At 30.2% G+C, this 21,172-nt stretch overlaps 1 protein-coding gene across 8 annotated transcripts in view; it reads left to right on the top strand.

Moving 5' to 3' along the window:
* Nucleotides 1–21,172, top strand: part of LOC142319586 (uncharacterized) — a 917,667-nt gene that overhangs the window by 631,544 nt on the left and 264,951 nt on the right. For all 8 annotated transcript variants that reach the window (XR_012755216.1, XM_075357048.1, XM_075357044.1 and 5 more), the window contains one exon: nt 14,194–14,764. Coding sequence is in view for 7 of the 8 variants with exons in the window: in XM_075357048.1 (XP_075213163.1) it covers nt 14,194–14,764 (571 nt within the window). In the remaining variant the exon portion in view is untranslated. The remainder of the gene's footprint in view (nt 1–14,193; nt 14,765–21,172) is intronic.

Here is a 21,172-nt window from a genome sequence, read left to right as displayed (position 1 = left end):
GAACGATCCTCTACATAATTAAAATAATATTTTTAACAGAAGAAAAAATATATATGTAATATTTATGTGATCATCTTTATGTTAAATTTATTTTCATTTTAATCTTACATTATTTTAATAGCCATTACCTCAATATTTTCATCATAATTTTAACAATAATGGTGTATTCTATTCTTATTTCTTTTATATCACATTTATTGTTATGTAAATAGTTAACACCTGGATAACCCCAACTTAAGTGTAAGATATAGACCTAGTGAAAAAAATCTATAAATTAAATATAAATTACCCCACTATTGGAAGATACAGTAATCCCACCAGCAGTATAGAAATTTTTGCCATTCTCCACGGCAGAGTGGTAGCGTTTCCAGGGCATACCCAACCGCTTCTCTACCCACACCTTGCAACATATTGCCTGGCGTCACTTCATTCATGGAAACTTTAACTTCCACTATTTCTATGGAAAAGGGGAAACCTCATCCTGGTGATCTTTTGGCTTCACAAGCAAATTAAAGAAAGTGGGTTGAGTTCAGTGTTATTGAAAAGAAGGAAGAACTAAGTTTTGACTTAGTTTGGTCACCTAACAGGCCTATAATCATCACGAATACTCAAAACCAAGAAGATAGGACTTACAGACATTGAGGTTGTACCACATGGTATGCTAATATCTCCAAGGGAGTAGTTGTGTGCAGGGATTTTGTAGAGGAACTCTATGGAAAAGTAGTTGTTGCATGTCAATGACTGAACACACAATGCAACAGAAAAGTTGAACTCTCCATATCACATGTCTTGATGTTTTACAAATCCAAATGTTCTGAAAAGATAAAGGCTGATTTTCATAAAGATGTTCATTCAATCATTCATTCCGACTCCATTACACTGCTTTCAATGACAGAAATTTGGATGTACAGCGGCACGATGCACTAAGAAACAGATCTATCCTTGTGATGACCAATCACATAGAGATGACTCATGCAGGGATCTATCAGTTTGTATCACCTGGCATGGGCATTAGTCTGCGAGATGCGAAACGGTCAGATTTATAAAGAGAAAGTAGCAATCCAACTTATAAAGACCATTCAAAAAGTCAGCCACCTCAAAGCTAAAAAAAATCATGTGTAGATGATTATCTAAGGTTACGTCTTATGCTCAGGTTGATGCAGTTCCTGCAGCTTCCTTTAAACCAAAAGACGTAATCTCTAAACTGTCACCAGCTCCATCGAACATGGTTGAACATATCATAAGTACAAATTGAAAATTTGACCATTTAGAGAAACTAGTCCAAATCAGACACAGGAGAAAAAGCCTCCAAACAAAAGATGATAACACAGCCTAGGAATGAGCCTTCGACAATCAAAAGTGAAGGAAAGGGAAGATAAACTGCAGAAATTTGAACATAATGCACTGGTGATAAAAGCTGAAATAGAGAAAATCCTTTTTCAGGGAGTCAGGAAAGAAGACAAAGTAATGATAATTAAAAAGAGTGCTGGGCAAGCATTAGTGAACTTGTGAAAGCTTAAAGGTTTCGAAAAGATATGGTAAGCTCTTTAGCTGCTCCAAACATTTTAGCAGGAAGTGCATCGAGCCTAGATACTTTAAAGCAGTTTTGATAGATTTGAAATTTTTTTAGAAATGGAATAAATGTTTCCCTGTCATCTTGTGTTTTTCTGCAGTTTTAAAGTCCAAAACCTTTAATGTCAAGTATATTTCTGGATGATCTGTCTGACAAGGTCACTTGTTATTTTAACAGGGAGGGAAAGAGTTTATTTTTCTCTTTTTTCCTTTGTTGTTTGGGGAAAAGGCTAATGACCATAGCAGTAGATGCCCCCAATCCCGGAAAAATATTTTTTAGTTACTATTTTGTAATATTTTACCAGTCCTCTTATTTTCATGGTTATCCCTTTTAAGCTTTTTTTTTAAATTTGGCAAATTATTCCCTGTATATATATATATATATATATATATATGTGTGTGTAGAAGTATATATATATATATATGTATGTGTGTAAAAGTTTTTGTAAATTAATAAAGATAAAACCAAATTTTCAGCTTACCTTATTTTACATCCAGTCTTCAAGATATAAAATGTTGAAAAATATAAAATAATTATACACCTCTATCTACTGTTAATCAGTGTGTAATGAGTAATAGTGGATAAATTCTGTGTTTATTTTCAATATTTCTCCAAATTTTGTACTTATGTCTTCTACTTTCAAACTTTTATAACGAATGTGAATGTTTATTTTTTATTCATAACTTTTGAATGATTACTATGAAACAGAGTTTATAATAATACTATTAAACTAACTTCTTTAGTTTACTAATACTTTCTTCTTCTTTCTTTTTCCTGTTTAGCCTCTGGTAACTACCGTTTAGATAATACTTCAGAGGATGAATGAGGATGATATGTATGAGTGTAAATGAAGTGTAGTCTTGTACATTCTCAGTTCGACCATTCCTGAGATGTGTGGTAGTTTACTAATACTAATAGTATTAAACTAAACTCTTTCATAGTTCAAGAAAAGGTATTCCTGCACAATGTTAGCATAACTGGAAAAGCAGCAAAAGCTGACCATAAAGCAGCAAATTCATTTCCAGAACAACTGCATAACCTCATATCAACAAAAGGTTATGTAAGGGATCAAGTTTCTAACCCCGATGATACAGGTTTATGTTGGAAGAGGATGTCTTCATGAATCTTTCTACCAAAAAAGGAAAAGTCTACTCCAGGTTTTAAAAAATCTAAAAATCGTCTGACAGTTCTGTTTGGTTGCAATGCTAATGGTGACTTCATGCTGAAACCAACTCTTATTTACAAATTATTAAATCCAAGGGCATTGAAAGGTAAAGATAAAAATCATTTACCAGTTATATGGAAATCAAACCAAACAGTGTGGGTAAGAGCATCACTTTTTATTGAGTGGTTACAGTTTTTGCGAAACATATTGAATTTTATCTGAATGCAAAGTCTTTGTCATTTAAAGTTCTTTTAATTGACAATGCCCCACCCAGGACATCCAGAGAAGTAAAATTTTTGCATCGTAATGTAGAAGTGTTATTTCTGCCACCAAATATGCCAGCTTTAATTCAGGCTTTGGTTCAAGGGTTCATCGCTGCTTTCAAAGCCTATTATCTATGATGGACTTTCAGTGGATTTATAAGTGAAACAGAGGTGGATAATTCATTGACTGTGAGTCAGTGGTGGGAAAATTACACCATTGCAGATATTAAGGAGCTAGTTGATGAAAGTTAACCATTGGTGATCAGTACATGCTGGCAAAATCTGTGGCTTGACATTGTTAAGAAAAAAATGAAAACTGAAAAAAAAACGAAGAAAACAAAATTGCTGATAAAATTGAGAATGACACAGTATCATTCACAATTTCATTATGCATCATTCACAATATCATTTGCCCACAAATGGCAAGTAAATTACAAGGTAAAAATTTCAATGAAATCGACGACGCTTCAGATGTTCAGGTGCTGATGCACTGTGACAAGGAAGCGCTCTCAAAAGAAGAACTTGAAGAGCTGATAACACAGCCTCTACCAACTCCAGATGAAGACAAATATGAAGAAGAAGTTACAAGAGAATTAAACTTAAAATTTTTTATCTAGCCAAGCAACTAGTAACAAAGGTTTCTGAAACTGACCCTTTTCTAGAGCTGTCAATAAATTTTAAACCTCAACTTGAAGTAGCATTAGCGTCATACAGCGAATTACATAAAGAACTAAACAAAAAAATAAAACAAATAAAAATTACGAGTTTTAAAAAAAAAATAAAGTAGTTAATGTAGTCCTACATTACGTGGTTAAAGCATTCTATTCTTAGTATTTAGTGTTTACAGTTTTATACATACTCTACATAAGTTTTTCATTGTTCAAAATAACAAGACATGAATAAAAATATTACTAAATGTAAGTAAACATTTATTATGGCATAAGCGTATAGTATGTTAGCACTTAGTTTTTAGTAGGTTCTGTAATATACAAAATTGACATCTCGGTTACTTAAGAACATAGCCCCTTTTTTTGCCATATAAGTTGGATTTTCTATTCATGGTTTCATTATTCATGCTGTTTATGCAGAACAGAAACCCCACAAATAGCAAGGATTACTGTAATATAAGTGATCTGTATAATAATTATTTAAAATCTTCAGTTTATTTATAACTTGGGAATAAAATATTATTCTCACTTTAATGAAACACTAATTTGTTCTACCAAAATTATCCAAATTTGCAAGATATGTTAGTATTCAGTCTTAAATACACTAAAGTGACCATATCATGTTAAGAAATAATACTACAGAATAATCATAATTAGCAAAATTTTTAAGATGGTGGTAATGACTAATCATTTTTAATATTACCATATTAATTACATTTTCAAAGAAATAAATTGAAAGATTAATGCCTAGGCTTGGGGATGATAAATTTATGGGAGTAGTTTACTATGGATTGATAATTTCTAATGTACATTACTTAATACTGTTTTACTGAGCAACACTACATAAAATTTACTAAGAGGCTTTAGGCTACAGAAATTTTAAATTTTTTAGAAATATTAAATTTTTTGTTCTATGGTAGCATATCTGAGTTTCATCTGGAAGGTTCCGAGCTCAAATTATGATCCCATGTTGACATTTTTCTACATTAAAATATTCCATCCTGTGTTTTTATACTTTAAAGCAGATTATAAGCATCCTTCTAAAAAAAAAAAAAGTTTTACCATTTTTTCGTAGGAGTATTTTTTTTTTCAGTTATTACTCTTTAAATTAATGTATTGTTTTAATATGTAATTATAATATTAAAAAAAAAGATTGTTCTAGCATATTCCAAAACATTATAGAAATATAATTTCTTATTGTAATCGTAAAAAATAAAATTCAAATAAATTAATAAAAATTACACTAGAAATATTGTAGGATGATTTTTTAGTGTAAACTGTTTTTGTAAATGTCCTTAGACTATTCATGCAGTATCATTTGAGAAGATGCACTTCCCTACAGATAAAATCATAATGAACTGCAGATAAAAACCATTTAAATATGGATAAAATCATTTTATCCTAGGAATAAAATCATAATCGGATGAAATGATATTTTTTGATATTAAGTTGTTCTTTTTAAACCATACCTGAGATTTTGTCTGCTGTTGAAACAAGGAGAATAATTAGTAGGGACCATTTAACATTTATTTCATTGCTTTGCGCATTGACTATAAAAGAATTTTAGGCTGATGTCCACATTTAGCATGTTCTTTTTCTCTCATTTATTTTTTAATGATTATAATTTTTGCATTCTCTAATTGCCCTGTTTTATCATTGTGAGCACAGCTGATTTAAGGAACTAATGCTGCTAGAAGTGAATTAAGAGTTTAAGAAAGAAGTAAATTATTGAAATAAAAATTGACTGTTTTTTACTAAAATAATGAAAGAGTTTTTGCTAATAAAGAGAAAGAAAATATTTTAAATTTCACTTTTATTTAATATCATTAAGTTACATTTATCTAATAAAATAATCCTACACATCTACTAATGTGTAAATTATTTTGTTTCTTACAGATCCATCCTCCTTGCATAATATTACATTACATCCTTACAATCTTATTAATGAAAACGAATCTACAATATGCCATTGTTCGGTTTTATTCATTACAATATTGTTAATTTGTTTAAAAACAAAAATGCCTTACAAAATAATCTGTTTGTTTTATCTCTTAGAAATGGGAAATAATCTGCTGCAGCAAATTCTAGTGATTAAGATGAATTTCTATGTGCTCAAACTTCAAATCCATTAAAACAACCATCAACTTGCCAACAATATGTAGTACTGCATTGTCTTTCAAAAAGACATATTTTCACAATTACTCTGCCACTTAACAGTACATATTTTACTGTTAAGAACCTATGAAAATAAATAATTATCTATTTCCTTCCCTCCCCCCAAAATTTGGTTATAATCTTTTCTGCTTACTTTTGGGTATTGAGCTGAAGATGAGATAGATGAAATAAGTGCAAAACCCCACATTCTTTCGGGAAAGTTAACCTCGACTATCTGATCTTGAAACCAGTGTCTTAACCACTATACCAATTAGCCAACAACTACAAAGTCACAAATAACATGGATCATAGTAACCACAATTCATTAGAAATAAATAGCCATGAGAAAAAATTATTTTTGATTATCAGATTGCTGCAAAATCAGCCTTCGAACATTTTGGCTTTCTCTTTGTCAATAGTTTAATCATATCATACTGTTCTGTATAACTTTGGTTAACAATTCATGAGCTGGATACACTAGTTTATCAACAATTAATTTTGCCAGGATTTTTTGATCTGTCAAAATTTGGTTATGTAAATGTTGAATAATCTCATTGGTTGAAGGCCTCTAAATCTTCCCATTTTTAATCGAAAAAAAAGAAACCTTCATATTCTAAGTTGACTCACGTAGGTAAATATCATGGACACTAATCATTCATTGTAAAACAGTGACTTCAGCTCAGGATAGCCCCGAGTTTAACATTGCTTTTTGTTCTCATGCCCCCATCAAAGAAGTTCATGTTAACTGAATGTGACTAAACAATAGAAACAGATGTAGATAAGTACAGTTATAAAAATACTATTTTATACATGAATCTATCTTCAATTTTTAAATTTGCTAGTTATATGATAATATTGCTGTCATTATTGATTTTGTTAGAAAAATTATGATGAAACCTGTTTCTTGATAACTAAACTACTAGGATATGATGCTCTTACTAATACCTCGGTTGTTTTTTTTATAATTTTACATTATTACTCCATTGAAATGTTTAAATTCATATTGGACTGTTTTCACAGAAAACTCACAACCAGTCTATACTTGAACTTATTGGATTCTCTAGCCTCTGATTATTTGCATTCTTTACTTAGGCTTGCTGAAATAGCAGTCTCGTGTGATTAAGTAAAGTTTTATTTTTATGAAAGAAGTTTAGTCTTAACTTTTTCTTTAGATAATTTCCTTCAATTTCTGATAAGTATATAGTTTTGAATTCGTTTTTTAAGAAGATATTGATGAATAAGTTAATTATATTTTTCTAAAATACCAATCAAAAGTTCAAAAATTTTACTAATACCATATTTGAGAAATTTTTAACCATTTGAAAAGATTTAATTCTGATTTTATTAGTTTAGCGGTTAATGAGATGCTTCAGTGTAAGTGTCTGACTGCCTCATGTTTCAGTCAGAAGCAAGTTCCACAGTTTGATTCCTGGCATAACTCCAGATTTTTTACAGTGAACTAGAATAACTTTCTAGGTCTTTCTAGAATAAATGTCATTTCCTTAAAAAAAAGAAAAGAATGTAGGTATCCAGCATTCATAAAAGTCTAATCTTTACTTTCCATTTAGCCAAGTTATAAAATGTAATTTAGTTACAACATTCAAAGTGTTCATGAAATAAATATTATAAATTACACTAAGTTTTCTAAAGATAATGTGGTACCAGACTTTTTTCATGAAAAGATTTCACATTTCAGTGTTTACTTGCTGTATAACTTAAAGTATGAATTGTATTATAATATAAAATAAAATTTCTGATCTATTTTTTCCACTAGATTTGAAAATTAAAAGTATTATTCAATAAACTGTGTGATTACACATTTATTTATTGTGAAATTTCTGAAGAGTAAAAGATAGTTTTCTAAATTTAGGTATGATGTGTTGAATCATCAATTATTTTATAATCAGTTTCTAATGGTACGTGATATCCATTAATTAATCCTTCCTCATAAGTTTTCAGATTTCATTATGGTGAATATTTTTTTTTCAGAAAAATTATAAAAAGCAATAAAATAAAACTCTTTACAGAAATAAGCTACATAATACAATTAAAAAAAAAAAAAAAACATTCTTTTCACTTTACATTAATATAACAAATATCAGCCTACAACTAACATAATAAATATCAGCTAACATAATTACAACAAACCATTCTTTTCACTTTGTGTTAAAATTTTCATTAAATAAGGAATTGTTTTTAAGCCATATTAAAATGTAAAAAAAGTTTCATAATTCTACACTGGTTATCATATAAAGCAGTATCTCTGATTTTGAAAAGTTAAATTATTTTTAGCTTTAGAAAGAAATTGACTTTCATATTAAATTTAAACAAACATGTTTTTTTTACATTAATTCATATCAAATCCTAAGATGTTTTTTCAAATAAACATTTAGGAATTTTTAAAGATGGCAAAAATGAATTCTGTTTTTAGCTGGTATATTTCTTTCCATGATTTAAACATTCTATATCTCATTACAGGAGTAGGTGAAGTAATTAGTATTTACAGATATTTAAAAATCTGATGTGGACACATATGACTTCCCTGTATTAAATTACATTTTCACATTTTTTAAAATAAAAAATACATAAAACTTATTTCATTAATAACTTCTCATATTTTTTTTGTTATTGTTATTATTGAATTATTATTTATCGTATATTTTTTTTTTTACAATCAAAGGTTAATAATTATTAATAAATAAATATATTTAAATTAAAAAAAAAGTTAAAAAAAGGAAATGAAGTCTGATTCGAAATGATGTGACTTCTCCTTCTAAGATCCAAATATTTCATTAATTAAAATTTCATTTGGCTATAACTTTGGAACCTATAAAAATAAGTACCACTTATGATATATCGTTGGAAAGCTCTCAAATGAGGGCTTATTACTGCAGATAAGACAAAGTCCAAAAACTAAATTTTTTTGGATTTTGGGCTTTATGGAAACTCTTGGCTCATTCGATTACAATCAAAAAGGGAGGTCACACAACTTGATGTTGCAACAGGTCTAAATCCAAAATTCCAACATCCTACGGGTAATTTTTTTTGAGTTATGCGAGATATGTATGTACATACATACAAGGTCAGTAAGTAAAGTAATAACTAGTTTTTTTTGGCAGCCAAGTGGTAACATTGTAAAGCTACTAGTAAACATATGGTTATATGAACAGCTGATATTTTATACTAGGTATTAATATTTTTAGTCTATTGTTGTCACATGAGATATAAACAAACTTTTTGTGAAACAAGTTTTTGTTGGACATTACATAAATGAGGGATAGTAATTTTGAGCAACATTGTGCAACCAAGTTTTGTGTTGAGACACATGGTGAGAATGCTACTGAAACATTTTCAAAATTGAAAAGAGTGTATGGAGATGATACTCTGTCACACTAGCCCAAGTTTTTAGGTGGTTTAAAGCATTTTCAGTTGGCCAGGAATCAGTTGCAGATGATCCTTGCTCTGGAAGACTGTTAATGTCAAAAAGTGATGACAATGTTGAGCAAATCAAAGACTTGATACGGTACGACTGGCGATTAACTGTCAGAATTATTGCAGAACAATTGAATTTGAACTATACCACAGACCTTCAAATTTTGACAAACAAATTGTACATGAAAAAAGTTAGTGCAAAATTAGTCTCAAAAAACTTTACTGATGAACAGAAAAACAACAGGGTGGAAGTGTGCCACGATCTTCTAGGGCGAATTGAAACTGATCCTGATTTTCTAAAAAATGTTATTACTGGTGATGAATCTTGGATATTTGAGTACAACCCAGAAACAAAACGCCAGAGCAAGGAGTGGCACACTTCAAACTCACCATGTCCCAAAAAAGCAAAAATGAGCAAATCAAAACAGTGCTAATTTGTTTAATTGATAGTAATGGCATTGTCCATAAGGAGTTTTTTCCTGCAAGACAGACTATAAATAAATATGTTTACCAAGAAATTCTTGAAAGACTATAAAAAAGAGTTGCCTGCGTGAGACCAGCCATCAGACAATTGGATGCTGCATCATGACAATGTACGTTGTCACACTGCACTCTCAATTAATGAGTTTTTGGCAAAGAAAAATATTCCTGTAGTTCCTCAACCTCCTTATTCACCTGACTTGAGTCCCTGCGACTTTTTCCTGTTCCCAACTGTAAAAAAACACCTCAAAGGTCATCATTTTGGAACAGTAGAAAACATTAAAAAAATGTAACTGACCATCTGAAGGATATTCTGGTTTCTGAGTTTCAACACTGCTATGAAGAGTGGGAAAACCGTTTCAAGTGATGCGTGGCTTCCCAGGGGAACTATTTTGAAGCTGATAGTGTCTGTGTATAATTGGATTGTAAATAAAAAGTTTTTCTGAACCAGTCTTATTACTTTATTTACAGACCACATACTTACGTACATACAGGCATCGTGCTGAAACTAGTCAAAATGGATTCAGGGATGGTCAAAATGGATATTTTCATTGAAATCTGAAAACTGAATTTTTTTGCAATCACAATACTTCCTTTACTTTGTACAAGGAAGTAAAGAGTTTGAGAATAGATTATTTTAACAAATTTTCCAATGTTTGGTTTAAATATAGTTGTCCTTTAAAAAGTGGCTTTAACAATCTTCGCTCTCATTAAAGACATTGATTTTTCTTTTAAATTTAACCATGTTTTTAAATTAAAAAATGTGTTGTCAGATCATTTTTTTGGCACTCATAACTGAGAATCATATAGGCTGATAATTAGAAAATTTTAAATGTTAAATTATTCTTGTGTTTATATTTCTAAATGAACAATCTTTGCTAAAAAGAATAGTCACTTACTCTTTAAAAAATGATTCTTAAAAATAACAATATCTGCCTCTATGAAACCAAACAGTAGAACTGTTTTCATGTATATCTTTTTCTTGTAAGAAAGGATTTTGTTATGTTCTATTGCCATCATTAAAAAATACCAGTTTGTTTTAAAAAATCTTTTCACTGTTTTATTTAAAATACAGTTAAAAGATTTTTTTTTACAGAAAGAGTATTACTCTAGCAATGAATTTTTAAATAAAACTAATTAAATTTTTTTAAAACCTGAGTTTAGTGCATTCCATTCAATATATACAGGTGATTCAAAGAAACGGGAAATTTAAAAAATTAAATAACGTTAATGAAAAATATTTTTTTAGAAAATGAATTTTATTTCATGTAATTGTACAAATGTTGCCATTTTAGGATACATACATTTTAGTTTATTTTTTAAAGATGACATCCTCCAGGTGACCTCCTCTTCTACGTAAACACTCACGAAGTCTCTTTGTTAAATTGTTCATGGTTTGACGTAACACCTCAACTGGAATTTCCGCAATTGCTTCTCGGATCTTTGCTTTTAGTTCTTCCGTTGTAGCAGGTCTACTGTGGAACACTTTGTTTTTAAGGTGACCCCACAAAAAGTAATCGCAAGCTGAGAGATCAGGCGATCTGGGAGTCCATCTAATGTCACCATTTCATGAAATGACACGTTGTCCAAACAGTTGGCGTACAACTGCCATCAATATTCGTGCGGTATGTGACGTTGCTCCGTCATGGAAATCTCTTTTGTTGTTCCACAACAAAGGTTTCAAGCATTACGTCGGCTACATAACTCGCCGATGTCACTGTAATCACAAGACCGTTGTCATCCTCAAAAAAAATAAGGGACTATAACACCATAAAATGACATAGCACACCACACGGTCACTTTCTGGCTGTGCAACGGATGCTGGTGTAGCTGCGTAGGATTTTCTTGTGCCCAGTATCTTAAATTTTGCTCTTTAACAAATCCACTGAGGTGGAAATGTGCTTCGTCTGACATCCACAGTTCGTGAACAAGCTCTTTGTTATCATTTATCTTCTGAAACATTACATTACAGAATTATGCTCGCACAACTGCATCATTCGGTTTCAGTTCCTGGACGATCTGCAACTTGTATGGATGGTATTGCAAGTCCTTCACTAACATTCTTCGAACACTTAAACTATGCAACTGTAAAGATGCTGAGAGACGACGGATTGACCGATGTGGACTTCGTGTGACAGCATCTTGTAAAGCTTGAACATTCTGTGGTGTACGGATGGTTCACTCACGGCCTGGAGTTTTCTTTTTCATTGCCAAACCAGTTTCCTCAAAATTAGATATCCATGTTTTAATTGCATGTGCTGATGGAACACGGTCGTGCCGTCCCAGATTAAAATGTTGGCGAAATTCTCTACGCGCTCCTTCCACACTGTCATTGTTTTTGTAAAACGCTTTGATAGCAAATGCACATTGTGCACCACTCCAAGGATCCATGACAACTAGATGGCAATTTAGGTTAGAGAGGCTGGCGCCACTTATCAAGTGGTACCAATCGCCCACGGCTACCAACACAACTTTCAAAATTTCCCGTTTCTTTGAATCACTCTGTACATAACGTGCTCAAAAGTTTTTCATTACCCCTTCTGAATTGTAAATTATCTTGTAATTTAATATCTTCATGTATCTTAACATTATTGTATATGTTTATATAATTAATACGGACTTAATCAACTTATGTTTTATTTTATAATTGTATATTCTGCGATACTGCTCTGATTATGGTTTTACAATTGTATCCCTTGATTCATCCACCCAATTGCTCCTTTTTTTATCTATGAAATAGCATATCCATTCATGATGTGATGTATGTTATTATTACCAAAAATTTATTTGTTAATAATGTTACAGGTTAGACAGATTTTCACAGTTTTAAATTGTATCAGAAATTATTCATTCTCTTCGACAGCTGTAGCCTGAAACCAATTACAGCTATTGTCCTCCTCTTTTTTTATAATTATGCATAATTTATTTTTGTAGCATGCGCAGTCACCAATCCCAGAACCTGACCAGAATTCAAAACCAGAATTTCTGGATAAATGGCGAGATCCTACCACTTTGGCATAGTGTAAATATTTTTTGAAAAAAAAGTTTTGATATTGAAAAGTTGAAGTGCCTGATGTTCTACCAGATGTAATTCTGGAAAGAAATTAGGAATTATTTTGTTATGCTTAGGATAAAGTAAGGATATAACTTTCAACTTTGCCACTGCAAGAAAAACTTTAGAGTAATTTAGGCTGTGTGATGTGCTGGGGAATTCTAGAAAAATGATTGCCAGGTGTGTAGATTATAGATTCTTTTTAGCTTCCTTATAACTGTAAGTTAGTAACTCTTATTGTAGAGAAAAATAAAGTAAAAATTCTGTAAACTCGCAGAAAGCAGGTTTTTTAAATATTGTCGCATGTTTGCGATTCAACCAGGATATTAAGAGACTAACAAACATAAAAATTTCTTATAAGTACAATTTGTTACTCTAAACCCATATAAAATAAAATAAATAATAATAATGACAATAAATATATATAACATAAAAAATAGTAATTCAAATAAAAAGACAGGGTTTATTTAATAACAAATAAAATTATAAATACCAAAATACAGTCCAGTTTACTGAAAAAATTATAATGACTGATAGAAACTAATAAGATAAGCAATAAGATAACAATAGTATAGTCTAAAGTTCATACAATTCACTCTGCAATTATTATTACGTTTATCATTTATAAAGAACTACCCTACACTTTATGAATGAATAGAATACTTTCACTTTCATTATTGTTTACCAATAACTCACTGAATAACTTCTTGTATTCAACCACTATCCACAATGGAATGCTTATGTAGTATTCTTCACTCTTTACCAAATGCTTACTGTTATCACATAATGCTTGGTTATCATGACTGTGCTGAACACAGCCTCGCAAACCTACTGATTCTGTCTGCTGGTCCCCAGCACTATTTATACTTTCTGGCCTGCCTGCAGAACCAGTATCTGACTTATCGTTTTAATTGTTGAAATATTATTTTCATTATCTGTACCTTACATTTTTCTATAAGTTTTTTCTGGTCTGATAACCTTCTGGTTGAACAAGAGCTTTTGGAAGTGCCACTGTCTATATTACTAAGAACAAATTTTTAAATGGCTTTGTTATTCTAAGGAAAGTATCCCTTTTAGTTCCTTCTGAATTCCTCTTTTTCTACCTTCGTAACTGGGAGAAATTTGTAACCTGCCCCATTACAGTATTCTAATATTTAACTTTCTGTAGTTGAAAGACACTGAAAATGATTTTTTTTATATTCTGAAGTAATAAGTTTTTATAAGAATGAGAGAATGTAAACTTTCTTTTTTTAAAAGTGGAATCAATCATAACATTTTTATATGATGACATGTATTGTTATTACAAGATGTTGCTGTTACTAACAGAAGTTATAATATTAATTACTACTTTATCTGTAAAGCAGTACAATAGAAATATTATACTTTTAGGGTTTTTTTTTTTTTAGATACCATCAGAGCGGAGAACATTACCTTCTGAACTACCTGGACCCTCAAGACGACGTACTTTTCAAAAACGAAATGGACATTCACCAAGAGAAGAAAGCCATATGCAGGTGTCATGTTCATTACCAGAGACACCAATATTTGCAAGAGGTTGTGATATACCTCGAACACCTCATAGAAGAGCTCCTGATGTTCCTGGAGGTGCACGTACAGCTCCAAGACCTGGAGGTCTTCAGACAGGTAGCTACAGAAGAACTATAGGAACAGGACATGGTACAGTCGGTACTGGTGTTAGCTTAGGTCAAGCTATGGTGGGTGCAGAATTATTAAGGCTTACTGGAGGACCTGGTAGAGGATGGTATCCTCGGCATAGGCAGCCTCGCCCAGCATCTGTTGAACATCTAGACCATCTTTCCCACTCTGGTTTAAGTCCAAGTATCACAACACCAGGTGGACCTTGGGATGCATCTTCTAGGAAACCATTAACTCTACCTCCAAATCTTACTCCAAAGTTCTTCCATCGTTCTCCTAGAGAGGCTCTTAGACGAGTTACAAGTCTTCTGATAAGAAAAGGTAAGGATAGTTCATTGTTTCCAAACATTGTGTACATCTTATATTTTCACTATTACTACTCATAAGTATAAAATTATCTCATTAGAGAATTATTCTCTTTTGTTATCCTTCTTTCTGACAGGTATGAAAAATTGTGTCTCACCTCCTGATTACGTATGATAGCTAGTATGTATGACAGCTTCTAGCAACCATGGGAAATCATTTCTGTATTAGGTTTTTGTAGAATAATAACTACTTGTGCAACAGTCCAGGTGTACTTTTACCCCTCTTTCCTAAGGAAATAGTTTAAGAAAATTAAGAAACTATGGTTGAGATGCCTACTGAGTAAACCTGGAACCCCTGCTGAATCTAAATTTAAATCTGATTGGCATAATAATGATGCTGCACTAAAACTTAATAATCTGTCTTAGGTATAAAAATAATGATACATTTCAGTTTTTTTCTGATTATTGGAAAATAATATCATGTTAACAAGATTTTGATCTGTTTTGTATATGTTTTTCTCTCATTTTTCCTGTATTTATTTTGCTTTGCCATGTTTAAATTAGCCTGTTTTTTAAATTCTTTTATACATAAATTTTTATACATTTTGATGAATTATATAGAGTAATATTAGATGCATTTCTTAATAGAGTAAATATTTTGACAGTAAATTTAATACTAAAAAAGCTGACAACACAGTTATAGGACTTTCAGTCACACTACTTATTTTGTGCAGGTGTGGCGGTACTTGCAGCAACTTTAAATACTTTTTTACGCTTTAAATAACAAATAATGCGTATATTATTCATTTATTTAATTCTACCGCTCACCTGTGATATCAAAACATAGCAGGTGACTACAAAAAGCTGTATGTCAGGCTACATTAGCTTGTGGTGAGAAGGAGTACTATTGATGCAGTATTCCTATGTAGCCCTTAGTTTATTTTGAGCATTTTTTTGGAATGGAGGTGTTATTTTGCAAAAAAAAATTTTTGCAAATATTATTTTATAATTGTTAACAAATGTGCCTAAGAAAAATAAGACCTTAATTAGGCAAAATGTCGAGATGATGACCTTACTGTACAGCCTCACCTCCTTGATCTTTTAAGTTGAAAATTTAATGGTATCACTGCACCTTATATATATATTATATATCGGACCAAGTTTGGTCAAAATCATTCCAGTAGTTCTGGAAACATAAGGAGTGTGACACCAAACACACACACACACACACACACACATGTACATATGAACATCCGAAAAATTTCCAACCAGTTTTTTGGGTTCCTTAGGTGTCAAAATGTCATCATCTGGTGAAATCCACATATACCCAAATTGGACCATTACAATACTTTCTCTTCTAAAGCTACTGATCTGCTACAGCACTAGTCAGGAAAGTAAAAATTGTGATTGTGAAGTATAGCAATTTAACAAAAAGCTTGACATTTTGGTTAGAAATATGTTTATAAAAAATAGAATTTTCAGAATATTCTCATAAATATTAAAAATAAGTACACCATAATCAGGCATTAATTAATAATATTTCTCAATAGGTTTTAGTGTAAGTAGCACTCACTACTATGAATACTTCAAGATACTTGTCCGGATCTGGGAACCAGATCCCGCCTCACACCTCGCAGACGAACAGCATGTCTGAATGTATCGGAGGTTCCGGAGCACATTGATATTAATTAGACATTGATACTTAATTACTTAATTGATACTTAATATTGACACTTAACATTGATACTTAATTAGACATTGAGACATTGATATTAATTAGCCACAATTTTTTTTTTGTCCATAAGGTCTTATGATGAAGCACACCATATTTCTTTTTCAAGTATATTACAATCCAGTTGTATGTATGTATCACTGTTTTTGATCCCTTAAATTATCTTCATGGCTGTTTAAATTAATCCCAAATTTGGGATTTAAGATATCTACAATACCTTTGTTAATTATCAGTCTTTTTTTTTTTTTTGCGTCTGTTCATGAAACTTAATGATACCAAACTTGTTTTGAGTATTAGGAGTAATATTTTTAAGTGATTAAGGCTAAATATTTCCCATTGTCTAAACAACAGATTTACAGTGATAAATAATCTCACTAAGGACAGTAATGTGAAAATATTTCACTCCATATTTTCATAGTATAACAATGGGATGGCATTTTCACGAGTCACTTGTGAAACATATTAGGGCACCTACACAATCATCTTTCATTCGCTCTTAAAATTTAACATAAGGCTTCTTCAAAGATAAGTACTTTTCTTACAATGTATTACCATAAATCAGAATCTTTTGTACTCTTTGTTACTTTGCCCATTGCAGGTGCTTTAAAAAAAAAGTAAGGAAAAATACATAAAATAATTTAATTTTCATAATCTGCATTAATTCAAAAATGTTTGTAAAAGTAATCTTACTTTGAACAGTGTTAATTGTTAGATATATATTTGAAATACTAAGAAACAAAGATGTATCAACTGTAGAATCTCTTAATTAAAGGTAAATGTGTAATGGATAATTGTAACACAAGTAATCTATTGATTTTTATCTCTGTTTCTTTTATACCACATTTTTTATTAATGCAGAGTATAATGAATACCTGCATAAGTCATTTCTTTTTACTTTACTTATGAATACTTGTACTATCAGAACAACAAATATTTTCTGAGCAAAATACTTGTGATCAATATACTTGCATATATGTCATCAGTGAGCTAACTAAAAGTACAGTCATTATTAAGAATATGCCTTGTAACTATTTCTTTTAGTATTTTCTTTCTTATGTCAGTAATAATTTTGCTTGTTGCAGCAGTAATAATTATTTCAATTACTTTTTTACCATATTTTTTTCAATAGCTGTTTCAAATTATGCTGATACATTTTTTCAAAAATTGATGATATACAAAATTAATTTTATATATTTTTAATATCAATTAAATATGATGGATTTCACTTAACCAATAACAATAAAAATAGTTTGTTCTCCTGTTTTACAAGAACATATTTCCAGAATTTTCTTCATCTTCAGTTACTTTCCTTCAAGATATTAATTTTTTTATTTATTTTATCAACCTAGCTTTAAATAACATGACAAAATCAATATTGCTAAATATTATTAATTTTTAAGTTTTGACTTGTGAAATATAAAAATTATATTAAAATCTGTGTAAGGAAAGGATCTGAAAATTCAAAGACAAAAAAAAATGTCCTTCCTAAAACATAAAGGAAGAACTGTAAATGTACATTTTTCAGTAAGAGGGTATTCTACCTCTTACTTGTTTTGTCAAATTATTTTTTTTAATTTAGAAATTTGATAAAAACGGTAGTAGTTTTTAAAAATTAACATGTTTGATAGAATTATATCTATAATATTTTATAAAATTTAATTGATCTTCTACTAATATATATTATCTGTGTACATTTTAAACATTTTTAAATGTTACGTCACAGTATTATCAGATTTACATTCTTCACCAGAAATATACATTTTCTTTTTTATTTATTAGAAAAAAATTGCTTTAATTCATTCAGACCTTTCATTTTCACGTAATGTAGAATATTTATATGTATTTGAAGCAAAAAATGTTGTTTTTTTGGTTGATTATTAGATCAAAGCATGTCTGAAACAATGATTTAGATTTTATTGTATTTTTCTGAATTGCTTTCCCATAATTTTTTTTTTTTTTTATTTTCGTCTAATAATTTCACTTTGTTAAAAATTATTGTGAGTTGCTTACTCTTTCAATATGTTTATCCCACTGTGACCTAAAAACTAAACAAATGAGTTTTCTTTCTTGAGCTTACTATTTTACTTGGTTGTAAAAGTATTGTTATTCAAAAAAATATATGCCAAATTAGGTCTTACAGAACATACATTATTTCTAAATATTTAAATCTCATTCTGTTTTTTGTGCTTTTTTTACTGATTATTTAGCATGAAAGCTTGTACATGTGAATATGAAAATTGAAGTTTGTAGCGCATGAAAAATAATGCCATGCCTGACCGGAATTTGAACCTGGAATCTCCGGATGAAAGATGGAGATGCTACCACTAATTTGTAAATTAATATTTTTATTTGTTTAAAAAATTGTGCGTACACTAAATCCTAAAACCATAATAGTTATAAACAATCTGACATGAAAATCAGTTATACCATATTTGCTAGTACCAGGTTTGCTAAGATGACCATGCCAGGTTTGCTGAGGAAAGTGAAGAGTGAAGTGGTTTCCATGCCTTCTTCAATGAGCCAAGTGTACTCTTTTATGTTAACAATCCATGCTCACCAAAGTTCAGGATTTAATATTTTAACATGATATTCAATAATATTGTCACTTTGTTCATCACAGGATGCCTATCATATGAAACATAACCTCTGATGTAATAAAACTATATTAATACACTCCTTTCATGGAAATTATGCATTTTATATATATTGTTTTCAATCATAAAAATAAAAATATATTTTGATTATTATTTTAAATTAAAAACTAACTTGTTATACTTCATGGTCTTTAGTAAATTAGTGTTGCTAAACCCCAAAAATCAGTAAAGAGTGCCTGTACTCTTTATTCCATATTTCTATGAGTGTTCATTTTGTTTTCTCATGTGTGTTTCTTGTGTTCATTTTACTTTGTGTAATTTTTTATTATTGAACTATTATGTAATACTACATTTACATTAAATATAATTTATTTCTATCCTCTTGAACATAAAACAGAAGAATATAAAAAACAAACCGAATTTATACACATTATTACATTTTTATGCTATAAATTATTTTTATTTTATTTTTTATTTTTTGTTAATTTACTTCTCTCAAAGTGTTATTTTATTTTTATTAAAGATATTTTAATTAATTGGCCATGTTAACAATATTTATTTTTGAAATAAACTTCAACTTTTGTTTTCAAGTAGAATAATAGACGATTAATTCGTCGTGTATGAAATAATAGGAAAATATTTAGTGTTTTTTTAATGATCTGTAGTACCGACTATAAATATTGCTGTTAGGTGGTGCGCTCTAGTATCAATGTTAGAATTTACGTCAAGTGGAATTCACACATCGACCTTGTAAGGCTTGGAGACTGGTTTTCTGTTGGGGTGTGGCTTTTCTCGCGCGGGAGGGGATCCGATAGAGAGGGGAATGAGCAATAAAGTGAGTAAAAAGAGAAGGGAATTTGCTTGATCCTCCACGTCTTTATACTACGTTCTTGCATTAAATTTTTTCGATATATATTTTTCATCTTATGAAATATAACGCAGCAGCTGCCCGATTTTATAAATTTATCCTTTCTTTTTAATTTTGATATACAGTGTTTTGTTTGATTTTAAAGAACTAGAATTTAAAAGTGTATTCTATTTTTTTTTTTTTTTTTGCAATTCTATTAGAAGCCGGCTGTATGCTTCTCCAAAGTTGTATCTAACAAGCCGTTGTGACGTAATCGACCAACTGTCGCTGTTGCTAGGTGTCGAATTGCTTCTATCACTCATGATACATTTTGAATATGCTTTGTAACCGCATTTCTCAGAATAATGCAAATAATCTTATGGATTTATTGTTTTTTTAGTCATTACAGCGCTGCGTATACATTATCGGACTCATTTGCAAATTCCAAAACTGTCAGTGGGGTGATAGTCATGTGTTCCATGTTTATAACTATGATTACATGATACAACCAAGTTTTTTGTAAGTTGAACCGGTGCTGAGGAATATTTATTTAAAAGTTGTTTTTAGTTGAATATTTCAGTTATACTCTGGTTGTAGAATGTATTTTTGTCTTTAAATAATATGGTTTCTATTGGTTGTGTTTGTTTCGTAGTGTCTTTGTTGATGCAGCAAGAAGGGCATTTCCTTAATTTTCCTCTCTTATTGATTCTTAAAACTGGTTTCTACCTCCAGTTCTTAACTTATACTTTTTTTTAATATTTATGATTTCCTTAAAACAAAGCCGAATTCTTTCAAAATTATTGAAATACCTTTCCCGTTCTTATCTTTTCTAAAAAGAAGGAAAATTGTTTACCTAAGGGTTTCCATATTAATAGAAATTAACATATGGTTAATTTTACATGTTTTAAATTGACGACCCAAGTAGCAAATTCATTCTCTGTTACCAGTATGTACTTAAATAAATTTTCGTTTTTTCTCGTTAATTGAAACTTGTATGGTTGTAAGTAAAATATGTATTTATTTTCACGTAGACAACATAAATTCGCAAAAATTTGTTGTTTTTGTATAACTCTGAATATATTTTAGACTTTTTGTTTAAATGTAAAGTATGGCATATTCTTTACATTTTTGAGGTTTTCTTTTTTTAAGCAACCTTTGAAAGAAAACCAGTGGATAATCTTTCTAATTTTGAAAATTGTTCGATTAAATTTTTTTTTTAATAACTACTAGACGTTATAGCGTAATCTAATT

The sequence above is a fragment of the Lycorma delicatula genome, chromosome 2 (assembly GCF_047948215.1).
Source record: "Lycorma delicatula isolate Av1 chromosome 2, ASM4794821v1, whole genome shotgun sequence".
Classification (NCBI taxonomy): Eukaryota; Metazoa; Arthropoda; class Insecta; order Hemiptera; family Fulgoridae; genus Lycorma; species Lycorma delicatula.
The sequence above is the reverse complement of the archived record's forward strand: the minus strand, read 5'-3'. Positions and strand labels throughout refer to the sequence as shown.